The following is a 19751-nucleotide window of genomic DNA, read 5'->3' as shown; positions in this document are numbered from 1 at the left end:
TGTGTGGCTTAGCTACTAAGCCCAGTAGAACCATTTCTAATGACAGGAGCAGGGCAAAGGTGGGTTACTGGTGCTTTAAAGCCAGTCACTCTGGGCAGATGGGGCTCATCAGCCGTGGTTGGCAGCTCATCCAGGAGAAGCAAAACTCTGATCTCACACCTCCACTGCCTTGAGGCTATCCCCAGTCATGGGGAAGGATTTGGGAGTAAACCCAGAGGAAAAATACAGAGGTAGAATCCTTAAAGCAGTCCTATGTTGAATTCAATGCTAAGTGGCAACTCATACGACGCTGCTGATGCCAAACTGTATCAGTCTCTGCCATTCCTTTGCACTCATCAGCTACGTGGAGAGGGGGAGCCTGCTACATTGGCAATAGCTTGCTCTCCATATTGTACTGTCCTGGCTTGTGTATCATGTAGACAGCTGGGACACAACATCCATGATCAATCAGAGGGCTAACAGAAGGCCTCATGTGTCCAAGTAACTCAGTCCTGGTAAGAAATCCTCATTTTTTTGCAGCAAGAGATCTGCAAGTTTCAGTAGTTTCTTCAGTTTTGTGTGGAGCTTTGGAAAATAATCAAGTCTGTTGAAGAGAGATTCAATTTGTTCTGAAGAGTCTTAGCATTTGTCCAGCCTCTGCCACAGCATTTGTAACCCTGACACGAGAAAACCTGCAGATGCTGGAAATTCAAGCAACACACACAAAATGCTGGTGGAATGCAGCAGGCCAAGCAGCATCAATAGGAAGGAGTACAGTCGACGTTTTGGGCCGAGACCCTTCGTCAGGAAACTAATGTGCACTACCCTAACCCTTCTTGCAGTGACTCCCCACCAAACTACTTACAGAGAAGCTCTAGCTCTTCGCTAGGTTTGAGATCAGTCCTTCCACGGCATTGTGAAAGTTTGACTTCCAGGATAGATAACTGGCAGGCTGGTTGTTGAACATTTTTAGTCCTTCTCTGACTAGGTCTCAATGAGCCAGACACCAAGCCAAATCTAATGCACCAGTGGCTCCTAAACGAGTGCATTGTGGAGACTGGTTTGCTAAATGTGTTCAGTCTGTCCATGTCTGTGCAGATTGGGTTGGCATTTGACTGAGGCCTTTCCTGTGGTCGAACTGTGGAAGGGAGTGTTATGGGTCTTTGCTGCTGTAAACCTTTACTGTCAATGGCTGGACTATGTGAAAGACATGTGTGCTATGTGGTGTGGACAGCTTCTTGTAGGGAAAGAGCACTGTAGTTTTTATAGTTAAAATATGCTTGGACATATTTAGTAGATGCACTGGCTGTTGTGAGAGCAAAGCATGACTGATTCTGGTTACAGACTCTCCACTAAGTCAACTGTTGTTTCATATACCTTTACCTCTGCCAAAGCAGCCTCAGCTTCATGCTCTTCCTTGGGCGCACTTAATGTAGCCTCTACACATGCTTTCTCCATTTGCACCTCAACTCGCATGTAACAGAAACCACCCTCATTCTTGCCACTTCAGCTCTGGTGCAGGCTCATGCTGCAGCTATGCTAATCGTAGATTAATTCAAGCATTGGGAAGACACAATAGATGTACCACATTCTGACCTCACTTCCAGGTCTAGGCGATCGAGGTTCCCTGGGTTGGAAGCTGACATTGTCGACTATGGTGTTCAGGCACATCTTCAGTCCGTAGATGCCTTTGAAGACAAGTTACTTTTTCACTGTACTACCCTTGCAGTGCATATGTACAAAGCTATGCAGTGAGTTAAACACCTTCTCAAAAATCACCCGAGATGAAGCTTCCTTCAGAGTTTTTCAATGAGATCTTACTTGTGAAAAGATAATGCTGTTTCAAGAGCAAATAAAGGAAGGATGGAGATGGATGTCTTTCCTCTATATGCATCCAAATTAACTCACACAGGAAATATTTATATATATATACATACATATATACATATATATACACACACACACACACACACACACACACAAAAAGCTTACATACAGGAAGTGATGCTGCTCATATAAAACAAACTGTGCCTCTGGAGGCCAGAACTGAAACCATCAATTATATAATAGTAAAGTTAACAAAGGAAGTAAAGAAACAAACAGATAGTTTTAACTCATGAAGAAAATGCAAAGTTGATAATGGTTAAGATTGTAATCAGAGCCAATATTTTCTGCAGTGTAATTTGATTAAATAGGCAGGTTAGATTTCATATTTCGAACAAAGAATAATTCTAATTACCTTACTATTCTTTTTTTCTATTTCCTTTGCACATTGAATTCTCTTTTCTTTTTGGTGCTGTTGTTTCTTCTTTTGAAGCCAGATCGCAAAAGCTATCTTGTTCTCCTCTTTCTTCCGCTCCTCTTCATCAATTTTTCGGCCCTGTATCATAGATAATAAATTATCATACTAAATTAAGCCATAATAATGTACAACATGTATTTATTCTTATCAAACCAGATTATCATTCACCCCAAATCCAAGCAGTTTTCAAACCAGCTTTTCTCTCTTTAGGTACAACAGTTTCAACAGAATACTTGCTTAGAAACTACCAAATTGTTACCTTACCACATTTTTTTAATGAACTGGAATATTTTCTTCATTTTTTAAATATTTAACAATAAGCTTATATTTTCCTTAAACTGAGAAATTTATGTGAAAGGCGGAAGCTCATATTGAAAGGCAACATTAAAAACAAGAGGAGATGCAAATCATAAGCTGGCATGGGTACCCAAAATAAAACTTCAAAAAAATGCTGGCGATGTTAAGAAGAACTGGCAGCATCTGCAGAGAGAGAAAGAATTCAAGTTGCAAGTAGATTGGTTTTTATCAGAAATGTTAATGCTCTTCTCCCTCCAATGATGCATCCTGAGCTGCTGAGTGTTTCTGGCATTTTCTGCTTCTATTTCAGATGTGCAGAATCTTCAATTTTTGACTCTTTGTTGCTAACACTCAGTTTTGTATCTAAGAGCAAAGAAAGTCCAAGGGTGACAAGAAGTATTAGTCCCACGTTTATGAAATCCAGGCAAAGAATTTTTACATTAAAAGCCTTGAATTGCCATGATACTGCAGATTTGAGTCTCATACATTTGGAAGAGGGCAAATATTCAAGTGCATACCTCCTATTCTATTCAGATCAAGTTTTAATTAGAATGTTATCAGTGAAACACAGATTAAAAGCTGGTGAGGAATTTTTAAAATCAATTATAATACAAGATTTTATCAGCATGATATTGTCTCAGAGCACTTGGTTTTAGTGAATACAGCACCAACATTACTTATAAATTATATTGTCCCTTAAAGCTGATACATAAACATATTTGCTGTTTCAAAAATCCAACAATGGAATTAAAAACAAATAGTAGAACAGAAATGGCATGTTTGGTAGCTTATTTAAAACCTAGGTGAAATCAGTGACGAAAATTCACAAAAACAATAACCAGAGCACAATCAAGAAATCAAGGGCATAATCAAGTCTATAAGAAATGAGCCATCAGTTAATACTGAGGAAAAAGTAGTACAATGTGCATACTACTAAATTGTACAATGAGGTTATGTGACTGAGGATAAATTTCTACTCTAACGTCCTGGGGATTCTTTGCAGAAAGCCATGTCACAAATGCAATAATCTTCCAGAAAGGGGGACCAAAAAAATCTCAAATAATTTAAGAAATAGTGAATTATGTGGGATTGTCTCAGATTGAATCCTTGATTCATCTATCTGATTTCTCTCAGGTTTACGTATAGGTATTCGATTTTTTTAAGCAAGAATGTTTAACTTTACATTAAATTTGATTTTCAGGTAACAGTTCAATGATTTTTTCTAAGTTACAGAGTGCTTTACTTCAATATGACTAAAAGCTGCATGTTTTTAATGTAATTGTTATACACCCAGGTCCAACTTCTATAAATAAGTGGCCACTGGCATAACCAAATACATGCTTAGATTTATGGTTTTACAAAGGCAAAGTATACTAAACCTCACTATATATACATAACTTTACTAACCCAATGTATTCATACTCCATGATGTATTTTTCTATTTTTGCTGTTGGAACATTAAATACTTCGTCTGATATGAAACAGATTTTGTCACTCCCCTAACGAGGGAAAATTGGACAAGCATTTATAACATCAAAAATATGTGCAAAGGATAAGAACAGTAGTGAAAATAGTAAATCCTTCTATCAAAGTTAAGTTTAAATCCCTCTCCTGGGTAATAAAATGTTATACAATGGATTCCAGTTAATTGCTTCATTGGGCAGCTGCTTATTTGCGACACTCTTAAAGAACAAAGAGTAATGAAGAAACTAGCTGGGATTCCCTTCATATATTTGGGACAGTATGCTGTTTAATTGGGACAGGAGACTGTTGCTGAACAGTTTCTAACTAGTGACAGTCACATGAACTTGTGCAGACGTTAGACACTAAACTGTGCTTAGAGCAAACAGTTTTTAAATAGCGCCATTTGCAGGTGTTTGTGTTCAAAAAGCAGATTTTTGTCAATGGTAGTTGGCGAGAAATAAGCAGTGAGACAATTTAGAGTTACTGTGCTCACTGTGGTGTCAAGCACTCAGGCTTGGAGATGCCAGAAACCATTGGGAATGAGAGCAAAATGATTTCACTTCTTCAACAAGTTAGGACCTACAAAGCATTGGAAGGTATCAACAATTATCTTGAATGTTACAATACAAATTAAAATTTGGAGGGTACAATTTCTGAAAGCTTCATGTGAAAGCAGTCCATTATCTGCACTAAATGTCTAAGCTAATTTTGTCAATCATTTACAGTCAATCAAAAGAACTCAGCAGCATCTTGGTTGTCTGTCATGTCCGACGATGACAATGAAATCTGCACTGGAGTGCTTTTGAAGTGAAAAGTCGGTTGCACTGGAACTGTTCCACTTTCTCGACCTCAGAAGTTCAGGTGCAGAGGTACGAGTACCTTATCTTGACTTCTGCTCTCCATGAAGTGTTGCAGTGAGCTGAGTGTCCAGTGGCGACCAAAAGTGAGTGAGCTGCCCCCCCGAATGGACATGATAAGCCCATTCACTATACGTGCTACTCTCCATAGAAGGCAGTATACACTGGATGAATTCCTCTATGTGATAAACATTAGGAACTAATGCAGTTTTATAGTACTGTAGCAGTATTGGTAGTGTTCTAATTTGTTCTGTATCTCATTTCAATACATAATTTGTATTAATTTCTGTAGTTGGTTTAGTAATCATGTAGATTGTCTTCATTATACCTTTTAAACTATTTCCATGGAGGAGGAAGCCCTCCGTTGGTCTGGGTCAACCATGGATACTGCACACTAGCACCCCAGCTGTGATTTGCAAGCCAGGGCTGTACAATATGGAGAGCAAGCTGTTGCCCATGCAACAGGCTCCCCATCTCTACACAGCTGATGAATCCAAAGAAACAGCAGAGACCCATACAGTTTGGCACCAGCAGTGTCACAGAAGCTGCCAGTCAAAGTTGAACTCAATGTCCGACTGCCTTAGTGACTCAAGCTCTAGGTTTTTCCCTCAGGGTTTGCTCCCAAAGCCTTTTCCATGAGTGGGTGTAGCTGCAAGGCAACGGAAGTTTGGGATCAGAATTTTCCTTCTCCTAGGAGAGCTGCCAACCTCAGCTGATGAGCTCCATCTGTCCGAATCAAGTGTTTTAAGGTGCTAGTAAGCCACCTTTTCCCCTTCTCCTATCAGTAGAAATGGTTCAACTGGGCTGAGTAGCTAAGCCACAAGTTTCAATGAAACTTTGGCTAATTGTGATAGTTGCTTAATTAGGCCAAAATGCACAGGTGCTGATGTGTCTCAATTAACTAGAATCCACTATACTTCCACTTATAATATATGCACAACTTTATTTGTATTACATAAAATGAAACTAAAGAATATCCCATATTCTCAACATATTGCTCGCCATGAAAATTATATAGTTACTATAAGAAAGCAGATGAACTTGATTTATATAGTTTAATAAACAAAGAATACCTCTGTCTTTGACTGCATCTTCTTTTGTTCAGTTCTCCAGTTAAGCTCTTTACGTTCTGGGGTAATAACATCAGCAGATGGTTTCGAGAAAACTGTTGCAGATTGCACTCTTCGAGATGATGTTTTTTTAGTTCTATTCTTCTGTGCATTGGATGAAGAAGTTACTTTATCTTTTCGTTCATCTGTTGGTTTTGGTGTATTAAGTATTTCTGTTGGAGAGGGAGATAAACTGCTCCGGATGCTTGAGAAGTTTTCTCCTTTAGAATTTTCCAATTGTTCCCATGCATTTTCACTGAATGCAACACAAATCTGAGGTAGAGAACCTTGACTTTCAAAATCCTGTAAACTCAGTAGTTCAAATTTTCCATCTTTTTCCATCAACACTTCTTTGTCCTTGTTTTTATCCTCATCCCACTGTTTGCCTGTATCATCTTTATGAACATCATTTGGGATGTGCATTTCAGACATCTTATCTATGACCTCTTCATTATTATCTTTTTGAGCATCATTTGAAATGTACATTTGAGACATCTTATCTATTACCTCTTCTTCATTGTCTTTTTGAACATCATTTGCAATATACTTTACAGACATCTGACCTATGACCTCTTCATCATCATCTTTTTGAACATCATTTGCAATATACTTTACAGACAAATGATCTATGACCTCTGTGTCATTGTCGTTTTTAACATCATTTGCAATAGGATTTATAGACTTTGGACCTGTGATCTCTTCATTGTCTCTTTCTATTTCAGCAAACTCTGCAGGTGGGACCACCAAGTCAACTAAATTGTCTTTGAACTTCAATCTGCGCTCTCGATTTTGATCCACAGGATCTTCATCCTTCAATTCCTTGTTGGCCTGTTCAATCTTTTCCATTATGTAGCGCTTTACCTCCTCATTCTGTTCCTTGTCTTGCTGTTCCTCCTGCTTTAATTCTTGGAATGAGCTTTCACTGACTGCCTCTGATATGGGAGCAAAAGTAATGGTGGTAACATTTTCCCCTTCATTAGCCTTTTCCATATCATTATGCAAATCTTCATTCAATTCACATGATTGTTCTATTTCATTCCCAGAATGTTTTTCATCATCTATGCTTTCCTTTGCTTCTTCTTCCTCATTATCATCTAGTTCTTTATCAATTTTGGCTTCAATGTTTTCATCTTCTCCATAATCCTGTGGAGAACCAAATCATTCACCCAAGTATACCTTTATTTTTATTCATACAATGTTCTTGACAATGTCAGAAGAAGATTCATTAAAATTTGGTGGCTATTTAAACTATCTGCAACTAATATAAATTATATCTTATCAAGTCAAATGCTGAACCAGAGGAGGACTAATATCCTTGCAGGCAGGTTTACTAGAACTGTTGGGGAGGGTTTAAACTAATTCGACAAGGGTGTTAGAAACTGAGTGATAGGGCTGAGGATGGGGTAGGCGGCATACAAGTAGAGGCAATGTGTAGTGTCACTGTTGGGAAGGACAGGCAAAAAGGATAGGGGAAGACGATAGGACAAGATTGCAGTCAGTAGGATAGGTTGCAGTGTAACGGGAGACAAAATCGAAAAGGTGATGAATGCAGGACTTAAGGTGTTATACTGTATTTGAATACACACAGTATATGGAATAAGGTAGATGATCTTTTAGTGCAGTTAGAGATTGTACATATGACATTGTGGGCATCACTGAGTCAACTGTGAAAGAAGATCATATTTGGGAGCTTAATATCCAAGATTACACATTGTATTGAAAGGACAGGCTGGTAGGCTGAGGGAGTGGGTGGCTCTGTTGGTTAAAAAAAAAACAAATCCTTAGAAAGAGGTGACATAGGATTGGAAGATGTAGAATCATTGCGGGTAGAGTTAAGGAATTACAAAGATTTTTAAAAAAACCCTGCTGGGAGTTATATACAGGCCTCCAAACAGGAGGCAGGATGTGGGCTAAAAATTACAACAGGAGATAGTAAATGCATGTCAAGAGGGCAATGTTACAATAGTGTTGGGGGATTTCAACATGCAGGTAGATTGTGAAAGTCTGGTTGGTGCTGATTTTGGATCCCAAGAGAGACAATTTGCAGAATGTCTATAAGATGGCTTTTTAGAGCAGCTTGTGGTTGAGCCCACTAGGTGATCAACTATTCTGGATTGGGTGTTGTGTAATGAACCAGATTTGATTAGGGAACTTAATGTGGGAAAAAAAACTTTAGAGGCAGTGATCATGATATGATAAAATTCACCCTGTAATTTGAAAGGGAGAAGCTAAAGTCAAATATATTATTTTTTACAGTGGAGTATATGGAATTTTAGAGACATGAGAGAGAAGCTGGCCTAAGCTGATTGGAAGGGGGCTCTAGCAGGTATGGTGGCAAAGCAACAATGGCTGGAGTTTCTGGGAACAACTTGGAAGATGCAGGATAGATACATCCCAAAGAAGTATTCTGAAGGCAGGATAACACAGCCATGGCTGACAAGCGAAGTAAAGCCAACATAAAGTAAAATAGAGGACATATAACAGAGCAAAAAATAGTGGGAAGGTAGAGGATTGGGAAAGTTTTAAAAACCAACAGCAGGCAATTTAAAAAGCCATAAGGAGGTAAAAGATGAAATATGAAGAAAAGCTAGCTAATAATATCAAAGAGGATACCAAATGTTTTCTCAAATATATGAAAAGAGAGACAAGAGTAATATTGGACCACTGGAAAATGACGTTGAAGAATTAGTAATGGGGGACAAGGGAAATGGCAAACTGAATGAGTAAGTATTTTGCATCAGTCTTCACTGTGGAAGACACGAGGAGTATACCGGAAGTTCAAAAGTGTCAGGAGCATAAGTGTGTGCAGTTGATATTACTAAGGAGAAGGAGCTTGGGAACTGAAAGGTCTGAAGGTCAGTAAGTCACCTGGACTAGATGGACTACATCCCAGGGTTCTGATAGAGGTAGCTGAAGTGATTGTGGAGGAATTAGTAATGATCATTCAAGAATCACTAGTTCTGCATGGTTCTGAAGGACTGGAAATTTGTAAATGCCACTCCACTCTAAGAAGGGAAAGAAGTAGAAGAAAGGAAACTATAGACCAGTTAGCCTGACCTCAGTGGATGGGAAGATGTTGGAGTCAATTGTTAAGGATGAACTTTCAGGATACTTGCAAGGACATAATAGGCCAAAGTTAGCACGGTTTCCTTAAGCAAAAATCATGCCTGACAAATCTGTTGGAATTCTTAGAGGATATTACAAGCAGTATAGACGAGGGAGAATCAGTGGATACTGTGTACTTAGATTTTCAGAAAGCTTTTGACAATGTGCTGCACATAAGGCTGCTTAGCTGGATAACAGCCCATGGTACACTAGCATGGATAGAGCATTGGCTAATGATTGGCAGGTGGCAAAGAGAGGTAATAAAAGAAGCCTTTTCTGATTGGCTGCCAGTGACTACTGGTTTTGGGACCACTTTTTTTTAAACATTGTATGTCAATTATTTGGAAGACGGAATTGATGGCTTTGTGAACAAGTTTGTGGACAATATGAAGATAGGTGCAGAGGCAGGTAGCGTTGAGAAAGCAGTAAGGCTGCTGATGGAATTAGACAGATTAGGAGAATGGGCAAAGAAGTGAATGGTCCTGCATTTTGGTAGGAGAAACAAAAACTTAGACTATTTTCTAAATGAGGAGAATATTCAAAAACCCAAAGTGCAAAGGGACTTGGGAGAATTCCCTAAAGGTAAACTTGCAGGTTGATTCAGTGGTGAGAAAGGCAAATGCAATGTCAAAATCCATTTTGAGAGGATCAGAATATAAAAACATGGATGTAACGCTGAAGCTTCATAAGGCACTAGTGAGGCCTTACTTGGAGTATTGTGAGCAGATTTAGGCCGCTTATCTGAGAAAGGATGTGCTGACATTGCAAAGAGTTCAAAGGAAATTCACATTAATGAATCCAGAAATGAAAGGCTCATCACATGAGGAGTGTTTGACGGTTCTGGGCCTGTACTCACTGTAATTTAGAAGAATGGTGGGGAGGGAGGTGGAGATCTTATTGAAACCTATTAAATGTTGAAAGGCCTAGATACAGTGGGTGTGGTAAGGATGCTTCCAAAGGTAGAGGCATCTAGGACCACAGAGCACAACTTCAGAATTGAAAGACATAATTTACAACAGAGATGAGGAGGGTTTTCTTCGGCCAGAGGGTGGTGAATCTGTGGAATTCATTGCAATAGACGGCTGTGGAGACCGGATCATTGGGTGCATTTAAGTCAGAGGTTGATAGGTTCGTGATTAGTCAGGATATAAAAAGGTTACAGGGAGAAGACAGGAGATGGGGTCGAGAGGGAAAGGGATCAGCCATGATCAAATGGCAGAGCAGACTCAATGGGCTGAATGGCCTAATTCTGCTTCCATGTCTTATGGTGTTAGAATTCACATTGATCATAAGAATAAACTGTCTACTCTATTCATTGCCAAAAGCAGAAAATTCAGTGCAGATTGAATTTTAAATAGTCACAAAGTGGTATGAAAACTAAAACCAGTGAAATTCTGGGTAATATTAGGAGTGATTCAAATACAAGAAAGGAAAAGGATTAATGAATGGAATAAAGGATAACTGTCTTTTATTTAAACAATGTCATTAGAAATAATCTTGTAACTGAAAAAGAAAGAAAAATGGGTTGGAGGATAAATACATGAAAGGAAGGGGAGGAAGGAGAAGGGAGTAAGCCAGAAAGCTGGGAAATGAAATGTGTAAATGCCATAATTATGCAGTATTCTGTAGGGCAATAGAATACACAGTGAGTTAATTTGCTAATTGACAGGTTAATTGGCTGCTGTAAATTACCCCTAGTTTAGGTGGGTGACAGGAGATGGACGGTGAGGGGCATGGAGAGGAGTTGCCTGTGGTGTACAGGAAGAGTGGGATAAGTGTAGGTTGGTTCTTGATGGAGAATGCTCATTAGGGCTTAATGTCCGGCACAGACATGATGGGCCAAAGGACCTTTCTTCATGAGGTAGCCTTCCACAGTTTTGAGATACTGACAAAAATATTAAGCAGAGTACTGGTAGAGGCTTGTGTATTCAAAGCTTAGGAGAAACTAAAGAAATTTCAAGATGAATAATCACTATAGCAACAATAATTAAAAACAAGTTAAAATACATTAAAATATAATATACGCAAAGATATAGGATTGCATAAAAAATAGGATACAAAGGGAAATATATTATAAAACCTAACTTCAAACAGCAGTTTAATTTAATCATGATTAACTGAGACTGAGATGTTTTCCTATTTTAAATTTTATTTTTATTACTTTTGCGCATGCTAAAAAACTTAAGAACATTGGCAACAGAATAGGCTGAAATTCATGTAAATTTTCATTGTATTTCAAGTTGTCTATCTGTCAATTTTACTCTACTTAGATTAAAGTAACAGTCTAATTGGGGTTCATGATATAAAAGTTAACATATATGTTGTATGGGAGTATTTCTGTCTTATTAGTATCACTGCATATGCCTAGAATACCCAACTACTTTTATTTATTACCTCTGGATCTTCATCACTATTTTTTGTTTCTTCATTGATTAGCCAATCAAGATCTTTCTCAAAGTCATCTTCATATTCTTCAACTGGTGAAGAAACACTATTCTCTTCACTCATTTTTGTTTAGCAATTCCTTTAAGATAGTAGAAGGAAGACAATGAGAATAAGAGTACAATTTAAACCACTATTATCACTTCTTTTTAAAAACAAGATATGCAGGAGGATGTCATGATACAAATATACAATAACATAGGCCAACTAGTCACAGATATTATCATGAGTTCAGACCAGCAACACATTTTCAATCTCTGTGAGCACAGCTGTAACAGAAAGACTTGCTCTGACCAGGACCAACTTCAACACTCATCAAGAGACTACTGAAACTCCTATAGGAAATCTAGGAGCTGCTCTGAGTGGTGCCAGATATTTTGGTTTACAGGAGTATTTCTCTGACATTCTCAACCAGCCCTTTGACTAGTGACTAGCAAGTTAATAAAAACAAACTTTATGCACATTCAGGCAACAATAATCATTCTTCATTCAGGAAGATCAGGCTGAGTGTGCACACTCTCTCCACTTAATCAACATTTAAAAGAAAAACAATGCTTCAGAAGATGAGAATTCTCTATTCAAAACAGTTCTTCCTAAGTACTGGTAGCCTTTTCTTAGTAGCATTTACACTCCCTACATAGTTAATATACTGATAACTTTGGGTCAGAAACCCTAGTATTTAAATGAACAGCAAGATGGCTAGAATAAGAACAATGAAATATTAAATAATGACAATGAAATCATTGTTCAAGAGTTGTTGTTTTTAAATGTAAAGTCCATATTTTTATATAAATTAGAGAACTGCATCGCACTGACAAGGCACGTGGAAGTTAATTTTAATTGTGTTGTTCCAAAATCTCTATTGAAAAGTAGTAATTACTAGTCTGGCCACTCCTAAGCAAAACATCATGCAAAGTTACCATGTCCTTGGGTCCCACTTTGTCTTGCTGATATCTTCTTCAGCTGCCAGTTGTTTTTCATGTATGTTGATACATTGCCCAATTGGCTTTTTTGTGAAATATATACACACTATTACTACTAGACCTCACTATAATGCAATCCCAAGACTTTTCAAATAATGCCCTCGGCACAATTTATGTCTTGTTGAATGCCATGCAATTATCATTCACAACCAAGATCAAAAAAATTACCAAGTTCATCCAGTACCCATTCATCTAATTCATTATTTATCTGAGAGTTTATTAATGCCAAACAATGGTATTTATATTACAAGCTATCTGCTTACTAAGTATTACAAAGTCAATGACTTTTTAAAATCAAAGACACACTTAGGATTCTGATAATATCAAATAATTTATTGAAGATTAAAACTGTAGAATAGTAAAACAAGCAACATCTTAGATTTCACAGAATATCATCAATTACGTAATGTTATTTGGTTATTACATATGGATAATTGGAAAGAAACATAAGCACAAAAGAATCTGTAGATGCTGGAAATCCAGAATAGCATACACAAAATGCTGGAGGAGCTTAACAGGTCAGCCAGCATCTATGGAAAGGAATAAAGAGTCTTCCCCTTCCCCACCTTCTTATTCTGGCTTCTTCCCCCTTCCATTCCAGTCCTGAAGAAGGGTATTGGCCCAAAACATCAACTCTTTACTTCTTTCCACAGAGCTCTCTGACCTGCTAAGTTCCTCCAGCATTTTGTTGGATAACTGCAATCCTCATGCTTACACCAAGCTGTTTATTTATTCTTTACACATGAGGACTATTACTTTGTTTCTTGAAACGTTTTTATTTTAAAGCTTCTGTTATATTGAAAAAATAATATCTAATGCAAATTCATTTGTAGTGGTGATGTAACAATCTTAGTGCTAAACTTAAAAGTGAATCAAGAAAGGCTGGAAGAAAATGGAGTCAGGTGGAAAGGAAATGTAATTTATTTTGTGACTTACGTGGATGTTTAAACATAAATAAATATCTTAAATACTTTAAAATAAAAGAAAACTAACTTCAACTTAAGGAAGAAATTTCTGGACGAGTGGTCTTGGTCAAAATGATATGATATTTGGGGGAGTGCTACCTTAAAGGAAGAGGGAGAGGTAAAAATGTGCTATAAAATAATTCAAATTAAGTAACATTTGAAAATCAAAGCTTTCAACCTTTCCCCATAACTCAGGTCCTCAAGTTTCAGCATCCTTGTAAGTTTTCTCTGTACTCTTTCAATCATATTTACTTCATTCCTGTAGGTAAGTGACCAGAACTGTACACAGTACTCCAAATTTGGCCTCAAGGAATTATGGATCTCTATTCCCAGATCCCTATGTTCTACAGGACTCCTCAGTGTCTTACCATTCACCGTCCTACTCTGGTTTATACTGCCAAAGTGCAAACCTCACACTTGTCTACATTGAATTCCATCTGCCATTTTTCAGCTCATTTTTCCAGTTTCCAGCAGGTCCAGATCCTACTGCAAAATTTGACAGCCCTCTTCACTGTCTACTAGGCCTGGACCTCGGTGTTATCCACAAATTTGCTGATCCAGTTTCCCACATTATCATTCATATCGTTAATACAGATAATAAACAACAATGGACCCAGCACCAATTCTGTGGCACACCACTAGGGTTGCCAACTTTCTCACTCCCAAATAAGGGACAAAAGTAGCAGTCAAATACAGGACACTTGCGTTTACCCCGAGAAAGACTACCATGAAGCCTTTCTTTCTTTTTAAATCTTTTTATTGAATAAGTATACAAAAAGGTAAGCCATATAGGCACTAATACACTGTTAGAATATAATAAAATTACAGGAGATATTAATACAGATAAAAAAATGATACAATGCAATTTAATCATAACATAATAAGGTAACATAATAGTATACTAATTTTTATATATATATATATATCTCTCTCAATAGAGAAAAGGAAAAAAAAACCCAAAACAAACCCCCCAAAAAAAACCACCGTGCAACTAAACTAAAAGCAAAGCAAAGCAATGGGCTAACTTGGAACCAAGTAGAGGTAAAGAACTTAAAATCACATCCTCAAACCCGACCTCCATTAAAAACAGTAAAAAAAAACAAAAAGGGAATATAAATATGGAGCAAAGAAGAGAAGAAAAAAAAATTACATTAAATGAAAATATTGAATAAAAGATCTCCAGGTCTGTTCAAATTTAAGTGAGGAATCATAGAGATTGCTTCTAATTTTCTCCAAATTCAAGCATAATATCGGCTGAGAAAACCAAAAAAAAGGTAGTTGGAGCATTAAGCTCTTTCCAATGTTGTAAGATACATCTTTTCGCCATTAAAGTAAGAAATGCAATCATTCTACGGGCTGAAGGAGAAAGATTACTGGAAATTTTAGGTAATCCAAAGATAGCAGTAATAGGGTGAGGAGAGATATCTATATTCAATACCTTTGAGATAATATTAAAAATGTCTCTCCAAAAAGTTTCCAGAGTAAGACAAGACCAAAACATATGAGTTAAAGAGGCCAGCTGCCCCGGACATCTATCACAAAAAGGATTAATATGAGAATAAAAATGAGCTAATTTATCTTTGGACATATGTGCTCTATGAACAACTTTAAATTGAACTAGGGAATGTTTAGCACAGATAGAGGAAGTATTGACTAATTGTAAAATCTGCCCCCAGTCATCCACGGAAATGATAGACCCCAATTCCTGTTCCCAATCTACCCTAATCTTATCAAATGGAGCTTTCCTAAGTTTTATAATAATATTATAAATCATAGCCGATACACCTTTCTGACCTGGATTAAGGTTAATTATAGTATCTAAAATATATGTAGGAGGAAGCATTGGAAAGGAAGAAAGTATAGTACTTAGGAAATTTCTAACTTGTAGATATCTAAAAAAATGTATTCTTGATAAATTATATTTATTAGATAATTGTTCAAAAGACATAAGGGAACCATCTAAAAATAAATCCAAAAACCGTGAAATACCCTTAGTCTTCCAAATTTGAAAAGCACGATCTGTGAAAGAGGGAGGAAAAAATATGTTACCTAAAATAGGAATCGCTAGCCCAAATTGGTTAAGATCAAAAAATTTTCTGAATTGAAACCAAATACATAAGGTATATTTAACTATTGGGTTAGAGACCTGTTTGAGGTGTTTCAAATAAAAAGGAAGAAAGGAACCTAAAATAGAGCCAAGTGTATAGCCCTGAACAGATTGTAATTCCATTGCTACCCATTTAGGAATGGATAGTATATCCTGGTCAAGTAACCAAAATTTCATATGTCGAATATTAATTGCCCAATAATAGAATCTAAAGTTAGGTAATGCTAAACCTCCATCTCTCTTAGCTTTCTGTAAATGTATTTTACCCAGTCTCGGGTTTTTATCTTGCCAAATAAATGAAGAAATTTTTGAGTCAACTTTATCAAAAAAAGATTTTGGAACAAAAATCGGTAATGCCTGAAATACATATAACAATTTTGGCAAAAAAAAACATCTTAACTGCATTAATACGACCAATCAAAGTTAAATATAATGGAAACCATTTAGATGAAAGTTGAATAATATGGTCAATTAAGGGTAAAAAATTAACCTTAAATAAATCTTTGTGTTTACAAGTAATTTTAATCCCAAGATATGAAAAATAATTATTAATCAATTTAAACGAAAAGTTATGATATAAGGGAAGTTGTTTATTAATCGGAAAAAGTTCACTCTTACTAAGATTTAATTTATAACCTGAAAAAAGACTAAATTGTGCTAATAAATCTAAAACAGCAGGGATGGATTTTTGAGGATTAGAAATATATAAAAGTAAGTCATCAGCATAGAGTGATATTTTATGGGATTTTAAGCCCCGAGTTACCCAGTAATATTTGGAGATTCTCGGATGGCAATTGCAAGAGGTTCTAATGCAATATCAAATAATAAAGGACTAAGAGGACAACCTTGTCGAGTACCTCAAAAAAGAGGGAAAAAAAAGGTGAGCTTAAAGAGTTAGCACGGACCGAGGCCACAGGAGAATGATATAACAGCTTGATCCAGGATATAAATTTCGAGCTAAAATTAAACATTTCAAGCACCTTAAATAAGTAAGGCCATTCTACTCTATCAAAAGCTTTCTCAGCATCTAAAGAGATAACACACTCAGGAACATTTTGTGAGGGGGTATAAACAATATTTAACAGTGTGCAAATGTTATAAAAAGAGTAACGACCTTTAATAAAACCCATTTGGTCTTCCGAAATAATAAAAGGAAGTACTTTTTCTAATCTGTTTGCTAATAATTTAGAAAAAATTTTAGAATCAACATTTAATAAAGATATTGGTCTATAAGGTGCACATTGAGCAGGATCTTTATCCTTCTTTAATATTGGAAAGATTGACGCTCTACTGAAAGATTCGGGAAGTTTACCAAGTTTTAATGAAGCCTCGAAAACCCTACAGAACCAAGGGATTAATGAAGGTGCAAAACATTTATAAACTTCTGCGGTAAACCCATCAGGGCCAGGAGCTTTCCCCAGGTTCATAGAGGAAATAACATTCTTAATCTCATCAGTGGTAATGGGAGTATCTAGCATTGAAGACATATCCTGTGAAATCTCAGGGAAATCTAGGTTATCTAAAAAAATCATTCATATATTTAGAGTCTCGAGAAGACTCTGATTGATATAAGGAAGAATAAAAATCAAAGAAGGTTTGATTAATCCCCGCATGATCAAGTATCAGTCGATCATTTTGATTATAAATCTGATTAATTTGAGATTTAGCATAATTAGACTTCAATTGGTTAGCCAACAGTTTGCCAATTTTGTCACTCTGTACATAAAATTCACTTCTTGTTTCCTTTAATTGGTTTACAATCGAGGACGAAAGTAATAAACTGTGTTCCATTTGAAGTTCAGTTCTTTGTTTATATAACTCCTCAGAGGGAGCTGTAACATATTTCTTATCAATTTCCTTAATCTTGTCCACAATTACCAACTCCTCCTGCTTCAGCTTCTTCCTCAAAGCAGCAGAATACGAGATAATCTGACCACGAATATAAGCTTTAAAAGTATCCCAAAGAATGTTCACAGAAATATCCTCTGTATAGTTGATTGTAAAAAAAAAGATCAATTTGTTCATTCATAAAGTTAACAAAGTCCGAGTCCTGAAGCAACAGCGAATTAAAACGTCATTGTCTATTATTTTGTGTATTGGCCTGAATTTTAATAGAAAGCTTAAGTGCAGCATGATCCGAAATGGTTATAGAGTCATAATCACATTTAATCACTGAAGAAATAAGACGAGAGTCAATAAAAAAAATAATCAATTCTTGAATAGGAATGATGAACATGTGAAAAAAAAAGAAAAATCTTTTTCCTGAGGATGCAAAAAACGCCAAATGTCCGTCGACCCAGAATCAGAGAGGAATGAATTAATCAAAGTTGCAGATTTATTAGGTAAGGTCCGTAGAGGAGCCGAACGGTCCAAAGCTGGAGATAAACAGGTATTAAGATCTCTGCCCCAGATCAATGAAAACTCATTCAAATTCGGGAACTGATTGAATAATGATTTATAAAATTCCGGACAGTTCATATTGGGAGCATAAACATTAACCAAAACTACCTTTTTATTAAATAGTAGACCACTAACCAGTAGAAATCTACCATTCGGATCAGAGATAATATCATGTTGTATAAAAGTAACTGAGGAGTCTATAAAAGTAGAGACGCCTCGAATCTTAGTGTTAGAGTTCGAATGAAACTGTTGTTCCTTCCAGAATTTAAAAAAACGTAGTCTGTCCCCCCTCCGCACATGGGTCTCTTGTAAAAATAGAATTTGTGCTTTAAGTCTCTGGAACACTTTAAAAACTTTTTTCCTTTTAATAGGATGATTAAGACCATTAGTATTCCAGGAGACAAAATTAATAATAGACTCCATAAACCCTAAAGTCAACCTGCAAAAAGGAGGATTGACGATAGGCTCGACCCACGAACCCGGAAAGAGAACAGAACAAACAAGAGATACCGGGGAGGAGAACGCAACCAATACTTCAATAATGTAAATAGCCCAAGAAGAAAAAAACTAAAACGTGAAACCCCTCCCACCACCCCCACCCCATGACCCCAAGGCTAAATCTAAAACAGACCAGCCGGAAAGAAGCAAGCACTAAAACTACCCCCATGACTTCCGATAGACGCTCACTAAAAAGTGTAAATATAAAAAAGATCAGCTAGTTATAAAACAGTAAAAGAATAAAAGAAGTAAATCAATTAAAACAAACACTTAATATAACAGAGAAAAAGCCAGAAAATATAAAAACCGCAACAAACCCCAGACCCTATGAATAAACAAAAAAAAGATATGAAATTATTAACATAAACTAGTTATGAAAACCTACCAAAAAAAGTAGATTTAAAAACTACAAAATTTAAGGCCACAAAGGAAATACGTAGAATGACGCTGAGGAAATAACCACCCAGAATCCCCTGGGAAAAAGAAAGGAATGACGCAGATAGAAAGAAAGTTTAGCAACCATATTAATTAATCAAAAATAAACTTTTCTGCCCATATAAGGCAAAAAAAAATTAAGGCCGACAGATTCACAACCTCCGATCAAACGGAGATAGTTAAAAATTACAATTAAGATGTTGAAGGTGAAAATTGATCCAGATAACTCTGGGCATCCGATGGAGATTCAAAAAAACGGAGGGCTCCATCCAACGTACGAATCCTTAGATGTGCTGGGTAAAGCAGCGCTGGTTTTAAATCCATCTTGTAGAGTTCCGACATCACAGATCTGTAACAAACCCGTTGATCCCGAATTGGTTTGCTGAAATCCTCCACGAACCGGAAATGAAGACCCAAAAAATCAATGTAACCTTTAGATCGAACAAATCAAAACAGTTTCTCCTTGTCTTGAAAGTAATGAAAACGTAAGATGACATGTCGAGGTTCATCTGACTTAGACGAGTATGATGGAACTCTGTGAACACGATCCAATAACGGTGGTTGGTCAGGAAATACAGTAGGAAATGCATCTTTTAAAAGTTGAGAAAAAAAACTTCATAGGGTTGTCAGATTCAACAGCTTCACACACACCAATCATTCGAAGATTCTGCCGTCGCATTCTGGATTCTAAGTCAGAGTTTTTAAAGGTCAGAAAGTCAAGTTTTTTCTTCATTATAGTAATTGTTTCTTCAATTTTCCCCATCTTGAGTTCATTTTGTTGCGTGGATTTTTGAAGATTAGATATAGC

The 19751-nt window shown here is 36.7% G+C and overlaps 1 protein-coding gene across 5 annotated transcripts in view; it reads right to left on the bottom strand.

Moving 5' to 3' along the window:
- The window catches only part of nme7 (NME/NM23 family member 7), a 259259-nt gene that overhangs the window by 204671 nt on the left and 34837 nt on the right, over positions 1–19751 (bottom strand). For 4 of the 5 annotated variants that reach the window (XM_063050744.1, XM_063050742.1, XM_063050746.1 and 1 more), the window contains 3 exons: positions 11508–11637; positions 5973–7151; positions 2219–2359 (listed from right to left, as the gene is read on the bottom strand). In XM_063050744.1, coding sequence (XP_062906814.1) covers positions 2219–2359; positions 5973–7151; positions 11508–11621 — 1434 coding nt within the window. In that variant the 5' untranslated portion in view covers positions 11622–11637. Of the gene's footprint in view, positions 1–2218; positions 2360–5972; positions 7152–11507; positions 11638–19751 lie in introns of those variants that run through there. The other variant, XM_063050747.1, reaches the window with a different exon arrangement.

This window comes from Mobula hypostoma, chromosome 6, assembly GCF_963921235.1.
Source record: "Mobula hypostoma chromosome 6, sMobHyp1.1, whole genome shotgun sequence".
NCBI lineage: Eukaryota > Metazoa > Chordata > Chondrichthyes > Myliobatiformes > Myliobatidae > Mobula > Mobula hypostoma.
This window is presented reverse-complemented; position numbering and strand designations above follow the sequence as displayed.